This window comes from Pezoporus occidentalis, unplaced genomic scaffold, assembly GCF_034315485.1.
Source record: "Pezoporus occidentalis ecotype Australia unplaced genomic scaffold, CSIRO_AGI_Poc_V1 ctg202, whole genome shotgun sequence".
In the NCBI taxonomy this organism is placed as follows: domain Eukaryota; kingdom Metazoa; phylum Chordata; class Aves; order Psittaciformes; family Psittacidae; genus Pezoporus; species Pezoporus occidentalis.
Genome location: NW_026913879.1, coordinates 231,416 through 254,440, shown reverse-complemented (window position 1 = coordinate 254,440; position 23,025 = coordinate 231,416). Strand labels below are relative to the sequence as shown.

Below are 23,025 nucleotides of genomic sequence, written 5' to 3'. Positions count from 1 at the left end.
TCCTATGGTTTTGATTTGCAGAAGTGAGAAGTATCATAATGGATATGGGTTCAATGTTCTACTGCTTCTTGCTGTTTAGTCAGTGTTTGAGGCAGTTTTGGCTGTTCCTCCTTGTCCTCCAGGCCCTTTGCTTGGCTGATTCACTGTGCTCGTGTCTGCCTGAGGTAGGTGCCAGTTAAAAGGGGGGGGTTTGGTTATACAGCTCTGCTCTGAAAGCAGCAGGAAAGACTGAAGAGCAAAGCAGGAGGGCAGAAACCACGCTTTATTTTTAGCACAAGATTGCCTTATCTTGTATTTACCCTGGCTGGGGGGGGGGGGGGGGGGGATGATGTTTCCAGACACCTCACAGGAGCAAAGGCTGAGTTAATTTTAACCGCCTGGCACTCGAGGAGCATGGAGCCCGCACAAGAGCCGGAGGAGCCGGGGCCTCGGACGGAAGCAGCGGCAGACGCGGTTCTGGAGGTCGGAGGGAGCCTGTTCCAGGTCAGCCGCAGGGCGCTTTCCAGCCACAGCCGTTATTTCGAAGCCATGTTCTTCGGGGGAGCCCGAGAGAGCTCTCAGCACCACATCGTGATCAGAGGGGTGGAGGCCGTGCCCTTCCGGGCGCTGCTCGAGTTCACTCGCACAGCCCAGGTGCTCCTAGAGCAGGAAACCGTGACGAGCTTACTGGAAGCGGCCGATTTCTTCCAGTTTGACAGAGTGAAGCTGCTGTGTGAGAAGTTTCTGGAGAGGGAGCTGCACGTTTCCAACTGCCTGGGCCTCATGAGCTACTCGCAGCACTTTGCCTTCGTAGAGCTGCACGCCTCTGCCATGAACGTGGCTCTCACTCACTGGGGGGACGTGGTGTGGCAGGAGGAGTTCACGGCGCTCCCCAAGGCAACGCTGCTGCAGCTCCTCCAAAGCGATGAGCTCTTTGTTTCCCGGGAGGATGTGGTCTTTGACAGCGTGATGAGGTGGGTCATGGAGGACCCGGCCGCAAGAGAGGAGGATTTCCTGGAGCTCGTGGGCCACATCAGGGTGGCGTTTCTGAGCCTCTCCTGCCTCGACTTCTTGGTGAAGCGCAGCAAGCGCTGCGGGGAGGCAGACGCCTTCTCCAGCCTCCTCAAGAAGTTAGAGCTGTGTCCTCCAGCCAGCTGGCAGAGCACAGAGCTGCGTCCTCAGGCAGGTCGGAGCTACGACACCCTCTATGTGCTGGGAGGAAAGCATGACAAGGACCAGCAAGAACTATTTCTCTTTCACCCTAAAACGGGGACCTGGCAGGCTTGTTCTCCACTGCAGCGCAGGAACCTCACCCAGTACGCGGTGGCAGCAGTAGGTAACTCCCAGAGAAGTGGGACTGAGCAAATGCAGGCAGAAGTTGAGGCTGAGAGCCCCAAGTGTAGGGAATTCAGTTGCTTTTCCTGTAAATCTGTGCTAGTCAGCATTGCTAAAACCTCACTCCTATTTGTCCGTATATTCAGTCACAGAATGGTTTTGTTTGCCTTAGTCCTGGGAGCACGTTAGACAAGGGTGAATATTGCTTTTCATTTAGCAGAAACTATTGAGCCCGAGTTATCATGGAATGGTTTGGGTTGGAAGGGACCTTAAGACCATCCAGTTCCAACCCCCTGCCATGGGCAGGGACACCTCCCACTAGAGCAGCTTGCTCTGAGCACCCTCACAGGGAAGAGCTTCTTCCTAATACATTACCTCCATCAGCTTTATCTGCAGTGAGTCCAATGACTTCACTGAAGGGGTATTTTTGGCCCTCTCTTTCATGGTGGCTTTGACACACGGTGACTTCTGATTTATAGTTGCCATGAACTTAAACTTGCCATGGATTTTGTGAAATCTTCATGCTTTGAAGACTTCCAAGACAGCTCAGTGCCATGGCTTCCCTTATCTAGTGCTGGTGATGGTGCCATTTCAAGTGGGTGTCTGGGTATCGGATCCCAAGAGGTTCTTTCAGGCAGTGTTTGCATGGTTCTGTTGAAGAGCAGGAGCAGACCTGGGAGGACGCTTCCTGCAAGGACCCCAATACTGCAAACCAATAGAAAGAGCAGCCCTTTTCTCTCCTCATCTTGCACCTCATTGGTACAGCCCAGGGAGAGATGAGAGCTGTAGCTCTTGGGAGCCAGTTTTAGCCTTCCTGTAACAGATACTTTCCCCTGTTGTCTTTCCAGGGAGCTTCCTGTTTGTGACAGGAGGATATTTCCGGGATGAGTTTGTATGGTATAGCGTGGATTGGGTTCTTACCTACAACTGCTTGGACAATAGCTGGCTGGAAGGCCCTGCCATGAAGAAGTCCCGCAACAGCCACTGTGCAGTAGGAGCAGGGCTCTACCTGTATGTGCTCGGAGGGAGCACAGATGAAGGGATAATCCCAGCAGTGGAGCGCATGGCTTTGGTGGACTCAGAGTGGGAAAGCATGAGTCCTATGGCTCAGCCTGTGGAGAGGGGAGATGCGGTCAGCATGGGGACCAGGATCTATGTGGTCTGTGGCCTGGATGAAAACGGACATGTCTATGATGGGGTGCAGCGGCTGAACACGGAGACAGACAGCTGGGATGTCATCTCATTCTCCCCGCTTCCAAGGTAAGAGATAACCTGCTGGGGCCTGGCAGGAGAGGAGAGGTTCTAGTGCTGGTCCTGCTCCAAGAAGAGAAAAGCAGAAGTCCACCGACACTTGTATGGATTCTCTATTAAATGGGACTCGTGATTTGAGGACCAAGGTCCCACCGAATGCTTCAGGGCCAGATCTGGCTGTCGATTCTGATCAAGGGTTTCTTCCCTCCCAGGTATGATCTCTGCATCACATCACTAAACGGTGCTTTATACACCATAGGAGGAGGTGCTTTTCGATTCGATGTGGAGACAGATGAATGGACCCAGGTGGATGAGGAATGCCTGACCCGCAAGTTCTTCATGGGATGCAGCACTGTGAATGGACGAATTTATCTCCTTGGACAGAGGAAGGGCAACGGTGCTCTCCCCATTGCGGTGCTCTTCGATCCCTACACTGATACGTGCCAGGTCATTGATAACAAACTCCCTTGTCCCCTTCCTATTAATGGATGTGTTTCTGTGCGAAGATTTGATACGTGGGCATGAGCCAGGCCAGATCCAGCCTGACCAGGAAGAAGAAGTCCTGTGCATTCCAGCTGATGGGAGTCAGATTGTGTCAGGTTTGGGCTCAGAAATGATTTAATTTGGAGAACAGCTCTGTTCCTTCATAACCGTCTTATTTTTGCTACCTGGCAAATGAACCTGAAGCAAAAGGTGCTGGAGCTGTTGTGTCTACACAAAGACGGCATCATTGAAGGGTGGTCAGTGCTGGTGTGGTACATAAACCCCTCAGGGTCGATGCTAAATAAAGGGTTGCTGTGACCTTGAACCTCTGTGGTGCTCTGTCCATTGAACAACTTGGGAGAGGCAGGAACGTCACTGCATCAGTGCTGGAAAATAGTGTAGGAGTAAAATGATGTGGGTCAAAAGAACCTTCGGGAGGATGGATGAGCTCTTAGTGCTGTAGGACAGAGCAAACAAACCCCAACCAGCCACTGAAGTGGAGCCGTACCCAGTGCCAGCATCATTTCAGCCTGGAATAAGCAAGTTTCCCAGGTGACATGATTATAGCTGAAATTACCTTTATTCCAGGCTGGGAAGCACTGCAGAAGGAGGAAGGCTGTTCTGGATTTATGCATTTGACAAGGGCCTGTAGGGACAGGCCCAGGGGAATGGCTTGAACCTGCCCGAGGGCAGAAGCTCTTCCCTGTGAGGGTGCTGAGGCACTGGCACAGGGTGCCCAGAGAAGCTGTGGCTGCCCCATCCCTGGCAGTGTTCAAGGCCAGGTTGGACAGAGGGTCTTGGAGCAAGCTGCTCCAGTGGAAGGGGTCCCTGCCCGTGGCAGGGGGTTGGGACTAGAGGAGCTTTAAGGTCCCTTCCAGCCCAAACCAGGCAGTGAATCTATGACCTCCTCTACTCAGCACTCCTTAAAATGCCCACCAGACAAGGGACCAGCTGCTGCCACCTCTCACTGATTTCCTGCCTCAGAGGGCTGCATGGGTTCTGATGTGGTCCCTCCTAATCCTGCTGTGTTCACGGCCCTCCTGAACAAATGTGACTGGATTTACAGCTGAGGAGGACTGCAGTGGCAGGCGCAGAGCACCTTTTCAGATGAAAGCCCAGACATTTCGGAACAGATTCAGTTGTATTTATTTACTCAAAAAAAATCCTCAAATCTTTTTCTTCAGTATAAAAGAAATAAAAATGTTTACTTACAAATCAAGTTCCAACAAGCAGAACCACAAGTGGACAGCCACAGTATAAAAATATGCAGTATTTCCAGACACTGCCTATGGCTGAACATTAGGATCTTACATATTCTTCCCCTAAAATTCTGAGGATCAGATAGGTACTTCCACAAGGTTCATGTCCTTTAGCCAAGAATCATCCTAGAAGTTAATCCAGTCCTTCTGTAGAAACGTGGGAGCTTTCTGATGCACAGATCCCAGCCCCAAGGCCTGAAACAAGTGCTAGAAAAGCTCTTTTTAGCTACAAAGCCTGTAAAGGTGATGACAAGGTACTATAGAAAACCAGTTGTCCTGCATGTGGAGCAAGCAGGCAGAAGAGACTGAACAGCAGGAAGACTGTACCATATTGCTTCTTAGCTGAGTACTGCTCTCTAAGAGGAAGAAAACCATGTTCTAATGTATTTAGGCTGTAGATTAATTTAAATACATTTTAATGTATTTAAAAACTTAAAGGATATAACCGATATTCAGGGGACTCTTTACTAATTTTATGTGGTTGTTCCAAAACTCACAAGATCAAGAGGGCCTCAGACAATTCCATGACAATATGTGACCCCCTGGCAGCTCACAACACTGTAGTTACACATTTACTGGGAGGGGGGAAATCAGAACGTACTTCTTAGACGTCATGCCCCATCCTTGCATCATTTATGGCAAGCCACAAACATAAGAATTGATCATTCTTTCACACTAACAAACCCACATTTAAACCCCTTCCCCAACTCAGGAAGCTTCTCAACACACTGATAAGTTTTCTCTGATGATTTGCACCCCTGAAGTCGTCAGAGGCAATCCAGAGCAAGCACTAGCCATCTTGCTGCTGAATGAAAGGGTTTGGAATAGCTTCCATCCCATCCTGGGGGCAAATAAGAACCACAGAAGTCCCTCTGCAGACCACCAGTCCCAGCTGACGTGTGTCTTCTGTTAATTTGTACTGATCATCTGGATCTGAAGAGCAGAGATCCACAGTTAAAATGGCAGCATAAGGAAAAGAAACCAAATTCCAGCAACTTCAAAAGGCACTCACAGAGCTGTGTGATGAAAATGGTTCTGGGGAGGGGAAGGAGCCTTATACAGGCAGCAGGTTACTTACCTCGCATGTATTCAATGGTACCATCAAGCACAAGGTTCAGAAGAGGGTCGAATCCTTTCAAGACACCACTTGCTATTGAAGCCCACACATAAAACAAAGATTAGAGACCAAAATCAGGTATACAGCAACACAAAAGTGCAGGAAGAGCAGGTTCAGTTCTCCAGTGCTGCTCCCTCCTTCAATCAAGGTTATGAAGCAAACGAGACCACTGCCATGAAACAAGTGTGCTCTTTAGCAAAGTGCAAGGCAGGGGCACCCTGTCTGTGGGGTCACCTGGAACTCACAGGGGGTTTTAAGCAACGCTTCAAAATGCTCTTCAAAACACACTTGTGTGCACGGAGGAGTTCACTGAGTAAGACTACACAGAATGATCCCCCAGTATGACAAATACCTTCTCATTAGAACTAACAGCCCAACTCAGACAAGAGATTTACAATCCCAGGTGTCAGATGAACATCATGAAAGAACCTGGTGTGAATCGTTTGGGAAGAAAATCTAAGCCAAGGGATTCAATGGAATTGACAACTGCCCCAAACCCACCACCAAAGAGAACCACACAACCCCCAAACCCACTTTTGGGGCTAACACAGTAACTGTTGTCTGCTTATCAATAAGGAGGACAAGTGAGCTTGTAAGTGTCAGGAGCCAGGGGAGTTTTAACATGATTTTAACAGCCTGCTGCCAACCTTGAGACAAACAAGTGGTCTGCAGGTGGCACTGCCAGCGCATGCCATGGACAACTGCACATACACAGCAAGGGAGGAGGAGGAGAAATAGTGCCACAAGAGCCCTGGAAGCGATGAGAAGGCCTGGGGAAATGTATTGAAACAAGGATGAAGTTTACTGTGAGGGTGCTGAGGCACAGGGTGCCCAGAGAAGCTGTGGCTGCCCCATCCCTGGCAGCGTTCAAGGCCAGGTTGGACACAGGGGCTTGGAGCAAGTGGAAGGGGTCCCTGCCCGTGGCAGGGGCTGGAGCTGGAGGAGCTTTAAGCTCCCTTCCAACCCAAACCAGGCTGGGATTCTATGAGCTCCAGGCACATTTAGTATGTTGAGGGATGAAAGGGATAACAGGCGAGTTAATGGCAGCACCCGTAAGACTTTCTTTGCTGCTTTAAGCGCAGTGTGGAAAGAACAGCTAAAAGCAACATGACAGTTGAAGACAATGAAAGAACGGTACAGGAAAGAAACACTGCGATAAAACCGCAGCCTGGGGTCAATGGCAAAGGTAAAGCAGAGAAGCTTTTACCCCGGTAACAGCAAATAACGACAAATAAAAACCCCTGATGGTCGTTCCTTACAAGACCGGAACGGGACCACCCGGAAGACGAGGAAAAGCCCCGTAAACTCCATGCTGCACCCCGCCTCACCTTCCCTCCCACCTTGGAACTTCACCCGGATCGTTTTATCGATGTACTTGGAGAGATCCAAAATACTCTCCTTCTTCTTCTTCTCTTTGTCCTAAAAGAGAGGACCAAAAGCAACCGGAATGAAGAACCCTCCCCGCCCGCTCCCACACAGAAACCCCAGCACACCCCTTTTCATCATGCTGGCGTTAACGCGGGTACGGAAACGCGAAGGGACGGAGGGGGGAACGGGAACGGGCCCAGCAGCCCGGCAGCCCCGGGCCCAGCCGCGCTGAGGTAAACCCGGGCCGGGCCCCGCGCCTCCTCACCGCCATCTTGCTCCCGCCGCCGCCACTCGCCATTTCATTCGCCGCTGCCAGAAGTTACGTCGTCCCTCGGCGAACCCCATTGGCCAATGACGCAACGCAGGGCGGGACTTCCGGGACGGGTTGCTGGGATACGCGGTGCGGAAGAGGGCCCGGCCCGGCCCGGCCCGCTCGGAAACAAAGCGGGCGGCGGCGGCGGCGCCTCGGGCCTGGCATGGCGGCGCGGCGGCCCCGGCCCCGGCTCCGGCTGCGGGTCTGGCTGCTCCTGCAGCTCCTGCCGCAGGTGAGCGCCGAGGGGGGGAACCGCGGCGGACAAAGCCGGGTGTGGGCCCGGCTCTGGTGCTGCGGCCCCGGCGGGCTCTGTGGTGCCGGAGGCCGGGCGGTGTGCGCCGGTCTGGGGCGGGCAGTGAGAGCGCGGGGCCGGGGCTGCCCGGCGGCAGGAGGGGGGGGAATGGCCGAGCGGCGGCCGCTTGTGCTGGTGGGGAGAAAACGGCGTCTCTTGTACGTGAGGCCGCAGGCTGCGTTCGTGCGCGCTCCGCTGTTTAGCAGCGGGTTTATGTAACGCAGGGGCACGGAGGGGTTGGGGTGGGAAGAGACCAGTTCCAGTCCCCTGCCGGTTCCATGAGCAGCACCAGTCCGATCGTCTCTTCTCCAAAGCACGCAGCTCCTTGTGTCCGTTAAACCTCTCTGAGGTTCCGGTGCCTCAATCGGTTGATAAAGCCAGTGGAAGCAGGAAAACCGTATGGGGCATGCGGGTGAGTTCGGGACAGAGGCAGGGAGGAAGGGACAAGACTGAGGCGCTAGGTTGGCTCAGTCCCTCACACTGCAGCTTCTTGAACTGCGGGTGAGCTGGATTCCTCCTCCATCTCCTTCTATGTTTTTACCTTGCGAACCCCAGAACTTGTCTCTGAGCCGTGTTAATTCACCAATATCACCCAAAACTTCACTCAGCAATAAAACTCGGGAGCGTTCTCCGGTTTTAATGTATTAAATGAGCCATGGAAGGATCTGATGAGGTTCAGAGCAAACAAGTGTGCTCTTAATGCCACCATTAGTTTGGTTCGGCTCCCTGGTGAGTTGTGCTTTGCACTTGTGTTGTGTGAAAGCCTTCTGCAGCTTTATATAAAGCACTTTGCTATGTGTTAGTTGTAGAGCAGTCTCCATAAAGCTGGGATTCTTATGGAGCTCCAGCTTTGCAGAGGTCTCGCTGGTGCCAGGGCACTGTTGTTTGTGTGGATGCCTGGTTGGTGAGATGTTTAATTGCAAACACTCTGCCGTTATTCATGCAGGAAAAGTGGGTAATTCCCTAATTAACTGAGAGATGCTAATTCTGTTATTTGAGGCTTGGAAGCCCATTCCCATTGAAGCTTGTTGCAGTGCTTCCTACATTATTATGTATTGTAAGAAGCCAGTATCCTAAACCACCGTGTTGTCACAAGAGCTGCTGTTTTCTGAATGCCCTTTGGGGTTGTAGGAACGTGGTACAGGGTCTGCACAGATTACACTTCCTTATGGGTTAATGTAGCGTATGGAATGAACTCGAGGAGCTGAGAACCATCAGAAGCGTTGCCAACGTCCCGGTGCATCAGCTGTGTTGTTTTGAACTTACTTTTGTTCTCTGCTACCTGATGCCGTACAGAAAAATGAAACAGGAAGCATCAAAGCTCTGTGGGACTGATACAAGAGCCTCTGCTGTTGACAGACTTCAGAAGTAGGCTTAGATGCTAAGTGAGAATCGCATTGTAACAGTGTCTGTTAATCCACGTTCTCCATGGACGCCGTTCTCCATGGGCTTCCCAAAGCTCTGTTCACCCTCTTCAGCTTTAGCCCTGCTCATATCCCCTTTAATTCCTCTCATCCTTGAGTTCTTCGCTTGGCTTTTGGCACACAAAAACACAGAGCTTCTGAAATGGTTTGAACATTTCACATTAAGAACCTTTTACTCCCTTAATACTTCTTTAAAGAGCATCCATTAAGTTGCTCAGAAAGCGTAATTGGGTATTACTGTCCCCAGTGTTCCATTTGGGATTATTACTGAGTCCCAGTGATGGTTATTGAAATGGAAATGTAGCAACACACCCTGTACTTATTCCCTTGGTTTAAAGGCCTGTAGTTTGTACCTTAGAAATGTAACACTTTTAGCTGTGTAGATTGATTGTTTCTCAAATACATAAAAGTGTTGGATCACAGGGAGCTGCTCCTGCGGAGCTGCCGGAAGAGTTTGGATGCACTTTGGATACAGGTGATATTCAAACCCGAGCTACTCGGAGTTTGTTTGTTTAAGCCCAGTCAGATCCTGTAACGAGAAGCAGGAAATGGTTTTCTTGGGGTCTTTTGCCTGGCTCTGTATTTTGATCTCTGTAAGTTGTTGCTCTTGGAAAATTCAAGATGTTGCTAATAATGGCTTCTTTTTTGCTGTGCGTTCCTTTTGGTGGGAGGGGTTTAGGTGCTCTGGATAAATAGCTGAGATAGGGGTTAAAAAGTCCGCCTTGGCGAGTAGTTGGGTTTTGCTAAATACGTTTTCTCCTTATCACATACGCACAATAGGATCTCGTATCTTGGGAACTTGCACTTTGATTGAGTGGCTTTAATCTGCACTGAAGTAAACTCTGTCACCTGCTATGCCGAGCACACTTCAGGACCAATGGAATATGTTTTAGAGTGTTTAATGAACACTAGTGTCCAAAAAGTGTCTCCTCAGGGTGCAGCATAACTTCTGTGTAGTGGGGTTTGAAATAAAGAGGGAGAAATGCGAACGACTGGTTCTTTGAATGAGGTTTTGAACAAGACAACTTTGGTGCTGCCTCCAGTCATCTTCAGCATCTTGTTTCTCACCTGCTGCCTGGAGAAACAAATGTGTAAGACGTAGCTGTAAGAGTGTAACTGTATAATTATCAACTCATTAGCCTGTTTAGCTTATGAATGTTAAACTAGATGTTGTCAGATCAGTCTGTCACAACTTTGTCTCATTTGAAAGCAGCAGCGGTTAAGGATATTACATTGTGTTTCTCTCCAGAGCAAGATTTCATCAGTTCTGATAAGCACAGGGGCAGGACTGCAGGTCTCTTATCTGTTCTGCAGTAATCCAGTTTCTTACTATTGCTCTGGTTATATACTTACATGCTCCATTGTAGCTGTGTTGTTTGGGATTGTTTGGGGGTTTTTGTGTTTTGTTGTCTTACAGCCATCCGGTGAGGTTTCATTTGATTCTTAAACAAAGTCAGTGGGTACAGGGAATCTGCATAATATATCTGTACTTGTTTGAAGTATGATAGAAATAAGAACAAATTCCACTGTACTCCCTGCACATATACTGAAACTTTGTAGAATGGTTTTCTTTTCTTTCAGATACAAAGCAGGGCAGTCAGCAGCAAGTTGCACCCATCACTTCTACTTCATGTGATCTTGTTGGGAATCTTTTGCTGTGTTTTCAGGTGTACTGTGAGTATGGGATGGTACATGTCCTTTCAGAGATGCCCGGCAGCAAAGGAAAGGACTACTGTATCCTCTTCAACTCTCAGTGGGCGCATTTGCCACAGGATCTGGGTAAAGCTGTAAGTACGTGGCCAAGCAGAAGAACTGGGTCAGAAATGCCTTTGGTACAGGGAAATTTCTAATTTCTAACTTGAATTCTTAGGATTTGAAATAACTTCTTTGTTTGCTCTGCTTAGAAGATATTTCTCTCTGTTAAGATCACCCTAGGCGGTGCTGTGATGGCAATATTCTTTTCTATACAGCATGCCAAGGTAATAGCTATTCCTGGTTCAAAACAAAAATCTTCCTTTTGTACAATGTGACCAATTAAATGCGAATGGCACTTACCTGTGGTTGGAAAGGAGGTTTTGTATGAAGAGATGCCTGTATAGCTGACTGCTGATGTAAGAGTCAAGCTGTCAGTAGCTCCAAGTTGATTCAGAAACTGCTGTCGCCAACCTGGACATGCTTTTGTGCTTTACCCCAGCCTGTGTTTGTGTTTCCAGCTGTTCCATACCTTTACATCCTCTCAGCCTGCAACTCTGTGCCACCCTAGCAATTACAGCACTTTGCTGTAGTCCTCCTACATCCTGGATGCATGCATCAGAACAACAGCAGTGCTGAAGAAAACGAATGCAAGTGCATGAACCCAAAATTTATTACCAGCAGAATTCTGTACAATAAGTTGAAGCAAGGCAGGACCCTAAGTAATAGAGAGGCCAGCACTGGTTTTAGCTTTCAGGTTTCTCAGAGTGCTCTATTACTCCATTACTTGAGAGTTCGAAATTGTCCCTTAGAAACTCTGTGATTTCTGCTATTGACTTCTTTTATAATGTTTTTTATATATATATATGCATTTAATTAATTTCTTTCTTTTCAGTCACTCTTGGAACTGCAGAATCAGACAGCATCTGTTTTGTGTTCTTCTTCTGATGTACCTCACGGGGGATTTAATAATCAAATCCCCATGGTGATGCGAGGGAATTGCACCTTCTATGAGAAAGTGAGGCTTGCTCAGATAAATGGAGCTCGTGGGCTGCTGATTGTTAGTAAGGAGAGACTGGTAAGCTTCCTTCTGTCTTTCCCACATTGCTGATCCTCCTCTGATGTTAGATATTGTCTTGTCTTCAGTGCTCACTGCTGGTATTTGATGCTCCTCTTTAAAATAAATAGTATGTGTGTGTTTGTGCGTGTACATACATTGCACAGCTATGCATGGAAATAATCCATCTGGGAGAATGAGGAGGAGGGTACTCATTCAAGTAGGAAATGCTGCATAGAGCCTGTGTCAAGCCAAGGGCTCAGAATTATCCTTGTCATGTGAAATACTGGAATCCAAGAAGGAGTTTGGTTTATTGACTCGTACTACTACCTTGAATGAGATCTAGGTCACAGAGAATCCAGTGTTTTAAATTCAGCTGGAGCATCACCACTGCATGTTTTGTAAAATCAGTGGGTTTGAATGTTCCAGTCAATACTAGGTGCACACATCAGTCATAAAGTCTGATCTGCAAATGATATTGCTTGAAGTTTATTCGCTGCTGTTACAGTCTTTCTCAAGTTATGTTTTAGTGGAAGCAGGCATACATTTTTACTTTGAGTTTTTGCTGTCATGGTGTTCCTTTCGGGAATATTTCCCAAATTAGTAGAAATAGAATTTGCAACTTTAACCTTCTGGAAGCAGTAGAAGAAGTGAATATATTCTTACCTGGACTGAACTGTCTTTCAGGTTCCTCCTGGGGGCAACAGGAGTCAATATGAAGAGATTGATATTCCTGTGGCTCTGCTCAGCTATGATGATATGTTAGATATTCGCAAGGTAAACTTGATACTACATTCTCTGGTTTGTATTATCTCATTTAAATGAGTCACTCAACAGTTTTTGAGGTCCATCTGAAGAGCTTTGAATCTGTAGAGCGCTGTAATAATGAAGATGGTATTATTATGTTGAAAATATGTATTGAAAAAACCCACATCTCTTGGGAGGCTGTTTCTCACCTTGGAGCCTGGTGCTAGAAATGAACATCACTAATAGCAGAGCAAATAGATTACTCTTAAGTAGTTCTAATAAAACCTGATTCTGAGGTTGCTTAGTGAAAACTAACTAACTGAACCTTTGCTGAGGTAACTTTCTGGAAGTGATTCATATCTTGCACTTACCTCTGCAGAATTTTGGCACCCATGTGAGAGGGGCATTGTATGCACCAAATGAGCCTGTGCTGGACTATAACATGGTGATAATATTTGTCATGGCTGTGGGGACTGTTGCAATTGGAGGCTACTGGGCAGGAAGCAGAGACGTTAAAAAGTGAGTCCCTGGATTGGAGTAAGTCAGTTTTCCTGTGTCTTTCCCAGAAAAAAAGAACATGTGGTATTTATGTAAGATCACTTGGTAGCTCTGCAATGAGGTTTGGAGACCAAAGGATAACAGCGATGGGTAATGCATGCTATGCTTGTTATGAGTCTTGGGTTGAAAGCTCATGGTTATTGTTTGCCAGTGAGGGGAGGAGGTCAGCTGTGCCACCCTGCTTTCTAACATTTGCTTTATATACACAACCTGACTGGAGGATTTCTTCTGAAGTCACCAAATTATTCTGCAGTATTTCAGGTTTCTGTTGAGTTCTTAGAGAATGAAAAATAGTGCTGTTGGTAAACGAATGCAGTGCTTACTGGCTTGTGCATCACATTATAGCTGATGTTCGTACGTCCATGTGAAACGTGGAGTTTCACTGACTTGAGTGGAAATCAGTGCACAGGCATTGGTTTTGTGGTGTGTTTTCCGACCCCATGTTGTTCTCTCTGAAGGTTCAGTGCCCTTTCCCATTTTGTTGCTGAAGGAATGGACTGATTATAGTTGTGTTACTCTTTCAGGCGGTACATGAAGCACAAACGTGATGACGGCACAGAGAAACACGATGATGAAACAGTTGATGTGACTCCCATAATGATCTGTGTGTTTGTAGTGATGTGCTGCTCAATGCTGATCCTCCTTTATTTCTTCTATGACCACTTAGGTACTTTTAAAGTTGTATTTGTACTGATACATCTTCAATATCACTTCTTTGATATTTTATCACAGGTATTCTCAAACCTATACTGGTCTTCATGTTATTCTTCAATTTGAGGTTAAGTAATGAGATCCAGGATCAATTTTTTTATTGTTATAAAGATAAGTTTCTACTGATCACTTATTAAATTGATTGACAAAAGCACTTGAGAGCTTAATGCACTGGAACTTCCATCATATTGCTAAGGAAGTTGTAAAAGATGCATCTCATCTGTATTAATTCATTTTGCTACTGAGTGATTTTGAGAGTTGCCATGTGATGCTCATGTATACTCATAATGAGAAGAGAAACACTTGATTTGTTGGGCTGTTGCATAAAGTACACCTGAGTAAAATGAGCTAGAATTAAATCCTTAAAAAGCATAGATTAATTAACAATTGTTTCAAGGCTCTGAATTTAACTTTTCCTAGTGAGCTGTAAGCCCTGTTTCTCATTCAGGCTCTTTGATTTGTCTGTTCTTTATTCAGTCAATGTATGGCAAAAAAGCATCTCTTACCTTATCCTACTTGACCTTACTACTCTTTCTTTCCCAGTCTACGTTATCATAGGGATATTCTGCCTGGCTGCATCAATTGGTCTTTACAGTTGTTTGTCACCCTTTGTAAGAAGATTCCCCTTGGGAAAGTGTAGGTATGTGGCAACTTCTGCATTTTTAATGGGCAGAGTTAATTTTATATAATATAAATGTTGGGGAGCTGTGGAATTTACAGGGTGGTTTCAGGCTTCACAATGTTTCTAAAGGAGGAGGGGAACTGCACAGACAACTGCAGCTTTGGTATGTGTTTCATTTTCAGAATCCCAAACAACAACTTGCCTTATTTCCACAAGCGGCCACAGGTCCGGATGTTGCTGCTGGCAGTGTTCTGTATCTCTGTCAGTGTGGTCTGGGGAGTCTTCAGAAACGAAGATCAGTAAGTGTATGCTTTAGTATCTGGGCTAGAAATCATAATATGCTTTATAGTATAAGTAACTGACATCCACATAAGCCTAGACATGGCCAGGCTGTAGAGTGATAAGAAAGAAACTGGAGACCTGGGCAGAAATTCTCATTGGAAAGCCTTACTAAAGTCTAGATAGGCAATATCCTCACTGCTCTCCCCTCACCTACCATTCATTTAATTGTAGGAGGTATTCAGGTTGATGAGGCATAACTTCCTGTTTGTGAATCCATGCTGACAGCAAGGATGTTAATAGTCTTTTGTCCAAGTGGGTCCCTAGTGAGGACAAGGTTTGGTCTGGTTTTCCTGCTGCTTCCTGCAAAAATGTTACTCTTCTCTCTCTTTAGGTGGGCCTGGGTTCTGCAAGATGCTTTAGGAATTGCTTTCTGTCTTTATATGTTGAAAACAATTCGCCTGCCTACATTTAAGGTATAAAAGTTAAATGTAGAAAGATGTTGTTTGCCTGTATATAATTCAACAGAGGAGTTGCTTATAATGGAGTACATTGGCTTGGAAATGCACTTCCATTCACATGTGGTTTGGAAAAGAGTAAAGTAATGACTAAAATGTAGACCAGTAAGTGCTATGTGATTGTTATGCATGGAGTCCTGTAGTGTTGAGCACCAGTAAATCACACACCACACACTCATTTGTGGGGTTTGGGGGGAGGCTTGTTGTTTGGGGTTGGTTTTTGTTGGGTGTTGGGGGTTTTTTGTTCTCACACTTGACACCCAAAAAGCATCATTCTGGTGCTTTTTTCAGATCTTCCAGAACTTATTCAGTATCCTAAGACAAAAATCAGAATTAGTCATTTAGTTGCCCCTTAGGCAGCTCTTCAAACTCTGTTTCAAGTCATCTTCAGCTATAGGTTTGTTTCCGTGTACAAGTGGGCTAAAGGAATGTGGATACTGTTCCAAGCTATGACCTTCTTTTCTTTGGTGCATGCAAGACCCAATTCTTCCATCTGAAACATTTAGGACTGAAGAGAAATAACTTGCTCACTTGGTTTTGTTAGCTTTTTGCCTTGAATAGTCTGAAGTTGCTGATTATTTCTTTGCTGTTTACTATTGCATCTGATGTCAATACCACGTATCTTGTCTCCTCCTTCAGGCTTGTACCTTGCTCCTCCTGGTTCTTTTTGTGTATGATGTATTCTTTGTATTTATCACACCTTTTCTAACAAAGGTAAGTAAAGTATTTCTCTAATGCCTGCTGCTCGCAGAGTGTTCCTAAATGATCCCAGACCTGCTGAGTGAAGTGCTGATTTCCAATTTCCCTTTTTTTTTTCCCTTTAGTCTGGGGAGAGTATAATGGTGGAGGTGGCTGCAGGTCCGACTGATTCTTCCACTCATGAAAAGGTACTACATGTAGACTGAAAGCATGGCACTAATTTCCAGCTATTACACTTGCAACTTCTCCAGAATTCAAAGGCCACAAAGCTGAAAGGGAGATGCCAATCTGAAAAGGATTTAATGTGGAAATAAGCACTCCTGAGCTCCCTGGAAATCTGTAACAAACACAGGGGGCAAATCGGGCTTTTAGTGGTTCATCACAGCAGCTTTGGTCTCCTTGGGTTCTTTTTTAGAAAGTATTTTGTTATTTGTACCTTAAATCAGTTTTGTTAGTTGTTGGCAGTAGCATTAAGAAACTATTTTAAACGGGAAAATAAAATCCCAAGAATCTATAGTGTAAAAACAAGAGACATTTGCTCTGTTTTGAAGTCTGCAGTTTCACTACAACAGGAGCAAATGCTGGTAGGTGGTGTCAGTATGTAGAGGAAACAGCTTTTCATAAGGCATCTGTCTCTCCTTCCAAGCTCCCCATGGTCCTGAAGGTTCCACGCCTGAACTTCTCACCCTTGGCTCTGTGTGACAGGCCTTTTTCTCTTCTAGGATTTGGAGACATTTTAGTTCCAGGTATTTCTCGCTGAGCATGTGAACAATTTTACTTGTTGCACTGTAATACTAGTTTATACCTCTTGTATTTCTACTTCAGACGGGCAGTTTGATTTGACTACTGCACTAGTCACCTTTTCTCGTAACAAATTCAATGCACATCAATCTTACGGTTCAATTCCACATGCAGTGATGCCAAGAAATGTAGAGAAATCTCCAGAGTTGGTTTAGCAATTAATTTTATAGTATAAAACATATTTAGTAGTATGGTGATAGAGGAAATGATTTGTCTGTTTGGCCATGATTTGGGTACATATGTACCTGACCACCCAAAGTGTCATTGTTTTGTTAGTCACACAACATCCAGAGTTTCTACCACATGTCCTCTCAACTTTGGCTTTAGCTAGTATGTAGAGGCATGCCTGGCATCACTGCAGGTGAGAATGAGTTGCACCTTCTGGCTTTCACTTTTTTTTCTGTGAAATTATTTATTATTTTGTGAGTGTTTTGGGGAAATATGAACTGTGTCATCCCTGGTTGTGTCCCCTCTGACCTACAATAGGCATAGACATCAACCATAAATTCCTCTGTCTTTAGTAGGAGCTGGAAGGGATGAACTTATTCTTGTTAACACTATTTTACCACTGTTTATTAGGAATGGGCTGATGTTTTGTATTTAGTATCTGTGTATCTGTAGCTCTTAATTTGATTATTAGAGTGCTGCTGTTACACAGGGCTTGTGGGAGACCTGTTCTGGAGGCTGTGCAGCCTCCTGCATGATGCTCTCATAACACTTAAACACTGGGGTGCCCAAGTAAGGCTTGGAAGGGGGGAAAAAGTCTTAGAAGTTCCTAGATAATTTGATGGGTTTGTGTATCTTAAAGCCATGAATGGGTTGAAAGCATGTTGTAATTGTTCTTTCCTTTCCCAGGCTTACTGGTAGCCTATTGCCATAGATTTGATATTCAGGTCCAGTCATCCAGAGTGTATTTTGTAGCCTGCACCATAGGTACGTATAAAAGTGACTGAAAAAATACTGGAGATACTGCTTTGCATATTACTTGACCAAAGTTCCTGTTTGGATGCTCCTCTAGCTCATTATTTAGTTCTTGAGCGAAGCTGTATCTGAGTAACGGGGTTTTGCTGGTTTTATTTCCCTTCAGCATATGGCATAGGCCTCCTCATGACCTTTGTTGCCTTGGCAATGATGCAGATGGGCCAACCTGCTCTCCTCTACTTGGTGCCCTGTACCCTCTTCACAAGCTTTGCTGTGGCTTTTTGGAGAAAGGAGCTTGCCATGTTCTGGACGGGCAGCGGCTTTGCGGTGAATACCAGTTTGATATGAGTGTCTCCAAGAAATACTAATGTTATAAAAACCTAACTAGAATTAAAGTTGAGTAAAATATTGCAGTATTATCAAACCAACCCAAAGATTATTGTTGTGCTTGATTCTTGGCTTTTTTTACTTACTTTTTATTTGCCTCAGGAAGGTTTTATTTAATGTTTATGGCCACTTAAACCAGTTAGTGAGAGGTAAAGTAGATCTCGTCTCTCCTTCTGGATTGGGACAGAGTTTTACTCGTTTAATCTACATTGAAATTACTAAATGTAAAAATAATGATTTCTGTTATTAAATACATCCTTAAAATATTTGTCTTCTGCTTATGAAGGTAGAAATCTGGTTCAATATAGTAAATTATCCCCTTGTTTCGCTGGGGGCAGAAGTGAAATTAATTTGATTCCAAAAAGAGTCATTTCCATTGGGATGCATAATTCTAGGTTCTGAATAATTACTTGAAGGGCAAATCTATCAAGGTAGAGGTTCCCCCCACAGTCATATTTATTTTGTTATTCAACTATTTATGATAAACTTCACAACTTTCCTCTATGGTTGTGCATTGAGAGTATAGGTGTGGGGAAAACCAGAGTGTGACCAAGTGCCAAAGTGCTCTTTGCCTCTTCCTGTGTAATCAGCAGGGAATAATCAAGCAAAAAGCAATTAAACACATTTCTGGAAGAAAAATCCCCTTGTGTGCTATGAAACACAAAGATGGGATAACTATGCATGTGTCCACAGTGATAACGGAGGTGATGGACCTTTAATCTTCATCTTGTACAGCCATCACTCCTGCTGCCTGGGCACGGTAATTCTTGTTTTCCATCCTTCTGACTGTGATCTTCCATTTACAGAAAGACCTACCTCAGCCTCCCTTGGTGATAGCTCCTGTCAACTGCCCTGAGCTACCCAAAGACAGCAATGTACCAGCCTCTCAACAAGACACAGAGCAGATGATCAATCCTACCCTCCATGTGAAGGAGCTGCAAGGCCCCACCTCAGCTGCAGAGGAGCTGGCTGATACCACCACAAAGAGGGACCAGTCAGAAATCCCTATTGCACAGAGTGAGGAGGAACCAGCTGGTCAGGATAAGGACAACGGTGAAAGCAAAGGCGTAAATACAGAGCAGAAGCAGCTGGAATAAACAGTGGGATAAGAACTCCTTTTCCCTCTCAAGCATATCCATGTAAAACCAGTATGTATTTAGGACTGGTTTAGTAGTGTTTGCGTTCATTGAGGAACCTCACTGGGAGTCTGATCATCAAATCCAACAAGGAATGTTCTGCCTCCAGCTTCGGTACAGCTAGACAATTCAAACATCTTTCTGAAATATGGTGCTCTACAAGGGTTCTGATGTATGGATTTCAATGCTCATTTTATTAGGGAATGCCTTTGACCGTTCCATTTTCTCTATAGCAAGGTAGTATTTACAAGTTTATTTACACAGTACTCTGTGCTTGTGTGGCTATTTTGCTGCTTTAGCATAGTGTAGATTCAGACGGAGGAAAAGCATTGAACGAGTCTGCTACAATGCTTAATTGAGAGAAACGTGATAGGGTTTGGGGGGTTTTTTAGCACTTTCCCTATTGTCACCTTTGCTTTTTCCCTACTTGTCACAACCATTGATATAAGGGAATGCTTTAGTACAAACTCATTCAGGAAATGCAGAGAATGGTGTAATTACCAGCCTCTGAAAGGATTTATACTACCATGGTGCATTAAATGCATCTCTTAATGTTTTCGTCTGTCTTTTACTCCAGGTACCTGGGTTGGTTACTAGTTTAGTTTAAAAGGCAGGATGAATGGAGCTACAGGAAGCTTTCAAAGCACTTGTGTGAACTCTAGGGGCTGTTCTGAAAATAGAATCACAGAATCGTAGAATAAACCATGTTGGAAAAGACCTGTAAGATCATCAGGTCCAGCCTTTACCCCAGGACTGCCAAGGCCACCACTAAACCATGTCACTAAGGGCCTTGTCTGTGTGGTTTGTGAACACTTCCAGGGACACTGGAAGCAAAAGCGTATTAGGAATGTTTAATGTTAGAGGAGTAAAACCCAAGCCAAATAGGTAAGAAAATAGGTAGCAGTGCTATACTAAGCTTAACAGGCAGCATTTTTGTTGGGAAAATGTTAAAGCAGTAGAAGTTCCAGTGTTTGAGGGTTGGAGCTGCTGCTTGTTACTCATTTGAGGGATGGAATTGTGATTTCTGGTTCTGAAGAAAATCAGCTGGTGATTTTATTCCCAAGGGAGCACATACAGTGCTACAGTCAGCTGTGATTTTAAAGCTTGCTTGCTCCTCAGTAGCTGCCTCAGTCATGCTTTGTCCCAGGAGCAGCCAAAGCATGAGCTGTCAGGCTCTGGAATGAGGCTGTGAGCTAACCTGTTCTTTTGCACCTCTTGCTACATGACATTGGGAAGGACTAAATTGGTGAATTTAAACCTTTTTGGGATGCATCTGGTCTTATTTTATATATCTGAAATTGGGCATTTTCCTGTAGAACATGATTGAGTCTTAGTACATACAGAGGGATGATGGGATTTGCAGGTTATTTGTTCCATCCAAGACCATCTGGTTTTATCAAAGGTGCCTGATCTGTTCTGCACTCAAGTTACAATCCCAGAGAGCCTCAAACACTTCCTATTAAAACTGACAGAGAAATCTGAAGTATTGTAGGATCCTAGAATGGCATGGAAGATAGACTCTTCAGTCTATGTCATTTACAAAAGTATTATGATAGTGACATGATCGGAGGTGATGCTTTTAAATTGGAAGTCTCCCTTGGCATGTTGAGTTGGATTCTCTTGTGATGTCTGGCTGTTAAGTTTCTGCCGTTGTCTTTTTGGCTAGGTCTTCCAAAACTTTACCCTGGGCTTTTTGGATGGCACCTTCTGTTTCTGCTTCACGTTGGGTCGGTACTGTCCTTTCTCTGGAATGCAAAATGCTTTCTGTATAAACCACATTTAAGGCTTCAGAGTTTGAGCAGCTTCTGCTTAAACCTTCAAGCCCTGATGCTAAGTTCATTCAATGGTGAATTTCTTGAAAGGCTTCCTGAGTCCAAAGGCCTGCACTACATCTGATCTTCGACTCACCCAATGGAAGATGGTAGTACTAAAGAGAGCTCTTTCTCAATCTCCTCTTTAATGGACTATGTTACTCTTGCCAGCAGTAATCTGAACCAGTTATTACTAATAAAAGCAACAGAGACATTTTCCTGAAACCTTCAGCCAGCTGGATTATGCCTTACTTTAAGCCATTGTATAAGTATGTATATTAAACTAAGAAACCAATCTTGTGTTTAAATAATGAACTTGACAGCAAGAAAACAAGTTTGGAGACTGACTCAAAGATGTGGGTTTCTTGTCTTGGTTGTCTTTCAGTCATAATGTAACTTGGAATAGCTTTTTATATACCTAAAAGCCAGTAGCTTTCTAATGATGAAGTATTAAGTTTTATCATCGACTTGAACGTGTGTTTTAACATTTGTTCTCATATGTTGTGGGTTGGGTTAGGAAACACTTCCAGGTGTTTAGAACTGAATTAAAGTAGAAGAATGGATGACATTTAACTTGTAGGCATTTAACAGCTGCTTTATTCCCATTGCATTCTAGGTAGGTGTGCTTGGAGCATTGTGCTTCGCCTCATGGTTCTGGGAGTTTCACATGTATTTCTAAGTATGATTTTATTTAGTGAATGAGGAAAAACCCCAAGAGCTCCTCAATGCAGTATCTCCAGTTAAAGTCTAAACTAGTATTGAGTTACATGCTGTGACTATTGCAGTACTGCACAAATTGGATGACCCTGGGCACCAGTGTGGCTGTGACTGTTCGGACCCTGATCCTGGGCAGTTCAATCACTTCCCTCAAAAAACAAGGTCATGCATTTTGTCTTTTAAAAGCCTCCCTGATCAACTTGATGTAAAACTTAATGTTCTGTGGGAAACTGTGAAGGGACGTTCAGTGTCACTGATTTTATTTGATGATTGTACCATAGGATCCCAGCCTGGTTTGGGTTGAAGGGACCTTAAAGCTCCTCCAGCTCCACCCCCAACACCTTCCAGTAGAGCAGGCTGCTCCAAGCTCCTGTGTCCAACCTGGCCTTGAACACTGCCAGGGATGGGGCAGCCACAGCTTCTCTGGGCACCCTGTGCCAGCGCCTCAGCACCCTCCCAGGGAAGAGCTTCTGCCTCAGAGCTCATCTCAGTCTCCCCTCTGGCAGGTTAAAGCCATTCCCCTTGGCCTGTCCCTACAGGCCCTTGCCCAAAGCCCCTCTCCAGGTTCCCTGCAGCCCCTTCAGGCACTGGAGCTGCTCTCAGGTCTCCCCTTCAGGAGCCTTCTCTTCTCCAGGCTGCCCCAGCCCAGCTCTCTCAGCCTGGCTCCAGAGCAGAGCTGCTCCAGCCCTCACAGCATCTGGTGTGCATCCCCCAACAAACTTGAGTGCAAAGGCTGACAGTAATGATGCTAATGCTCAAAGGAAAGTCGGTGCAGTTCTTGGTTACATCTCTCACATGCTAAGCCTTCAGCCATCTTCCTTAATTCCATAAGGATTCTATTGCTAAAAACTTGGATGTATTCAGGGGAAGCAGAGTCAAAAACCTCAAAGAAACAAAGCCACATTAACCACCCACAGACACCCACACCCCGACATCTCTTTGCATCACAGCATCCGAGAGCAATACAGCCAGAACCCAGGTACGTTTCCACCCTGGCTTTGTGCCCATGGGTTTCGCTGCGTCCTGCCTTTCGCTTTGAGGTACAGCAGTGAGATGGGAAGACAGAAATGGAGGAGTTGCTTGTGTGAGCTGGCTTTCAAGCCAAGAAAGACTCGCAGCAGGACAGCCTTTCTGTGGGGGCTGCGGCTGCGGAACCAAGAGACAGCGCCTGCCATTCACACACAGAGGGTTCCAAACCAGAAAAACTGGTTTTGTGTTAAATAAAGGGTACTAAATGGGAAGATACAGCCTGGCCACAAAGCTCATCCTAACTTACTCCAAACCTCATCCTCTCCTGGTTGAAACAGCAGCTAGCATTCCAGCTTTAAACATAGACCGGTATGCTAGGACAGAATTAGCCCGATGAACAAGCTGTGTGTATCCAGTGTGTAGACACGGGCAGAGCAGTTGTTTGAAAACCAAACACAGATAAAGCCTAAATTATTGGGTTTGGCACAGAGTAATGCTCCAATGGGGAATTGAACTGCTCAAACGGGAGCATGGCATCATCTGGGTCGGGTGAGACACTAAACCAACTGCCCCAGGGGT

At 45.5% G+C, this 23,025-nt stretch overlaps 3 protein-coding genes across 5 annotated transcripts in view; 2 read left to right on the top strand and 1 right to left on the bottom strand.

Annotated features, from left to right (window-relative positions):
* The first annotated feature begins 336 nt into the window (after positions 1-336).
* Positions 337-3,416, top strand: LOC134163634 (kelch-like protein 24). Its single transcript, XM_062618669.1, has 3 exons — positions 337-1,315; positions 2,163-2,574; positions 2,778-3,416. The coding sequence occupies exons 1-3, from the start codon at positions 394-396 to the stop codon at positions 3,088-3,090; spliced, it is 1,647 nt and encodes a 548-aa protein (XP_062474653.1). The 5' UTR covers positions 337-393; the 3' UTR covers positions 3,091-3,416.
* A 760-nt stretch (positions 3,417-4,176) lies between these two features.
* Positions 4,177-23,025, bottom strand: part of LSM7 (LSM7 homolog, U6 small nuclear RNA and mRNA degradation associated) — a 154,262-nt gene continuing 135,413 nt past the window's right edge. Inside the window, exons 2-5 of one of the 2 annotated variants that reach the window (XM_062618682.1) lie at positions 7,058-7,081; positions 6,753-6,843; positions 5,386-5,457; positions 4,177-5,240 (exon numbers count right to left, since the gene is read on the bottom strand). In XM_062618682.1, coding sequence (XP_062474666.1) covers positions 5,098-5,240; positions 5,386-5,457; positions 6,753-6,843; positions 7,058-7,063 — 312 coding nt within the window. In that variant the 5' untranslated portion in view covers positions 7,064-7,081 and the 3' untranslated portion in view covers positions 4,177-5,097. Of the gene's footprint in view, positions 5,241-5,385; positions 5,458-6,752; positions 6,844-7,057; positions 7,188-23,025 lie in introns of those variants that run through there. The other variant, XM_062618681.1, reaches the window with a different exon arrangement.
* Positions 7,225-21,333, top strand: SPPL2B (signal peptide peptidase like 2B). 2 transcript variants are annotated; one of them, XM_062618666.1, is made up of 15 exons: positions 7,225-7,337; positions 10,489-10,608; positions 11,409-11,591; positions 12,258-12,347; positions 12,697-12,836; positions 13,400-13,542; positions 14,130-14,226; positions 14,391-14,507; positions 14,882-14,963; positions 15,645-15,719; positions 15,830-15,892; positions 16,351-16,450; positions 17,361-17,438; positions 17,593-17,753; positions 18,620-21,333. In XM_062618666.1, the coding sequence occupies exons 1-15, from the start codon at positions 7,269-7,271 to the stop codon at positions 18,908-18,910; spliced, it is 1,809 nt and encodes a 602-aa protein (XP_062474650.1). In that variant the 5' UTR covers positions 7,225-7,268; the 3' UTR covers positions 18,911-21,333. The 2 variants fall into 2 exon arrangements, with proteins under 2 accessions (XP_062474650.1, XP_062474651.1); XM_062618667.1 differs by having other exon boundaries at positions 17,593-17,821; positions 18,620-18,759.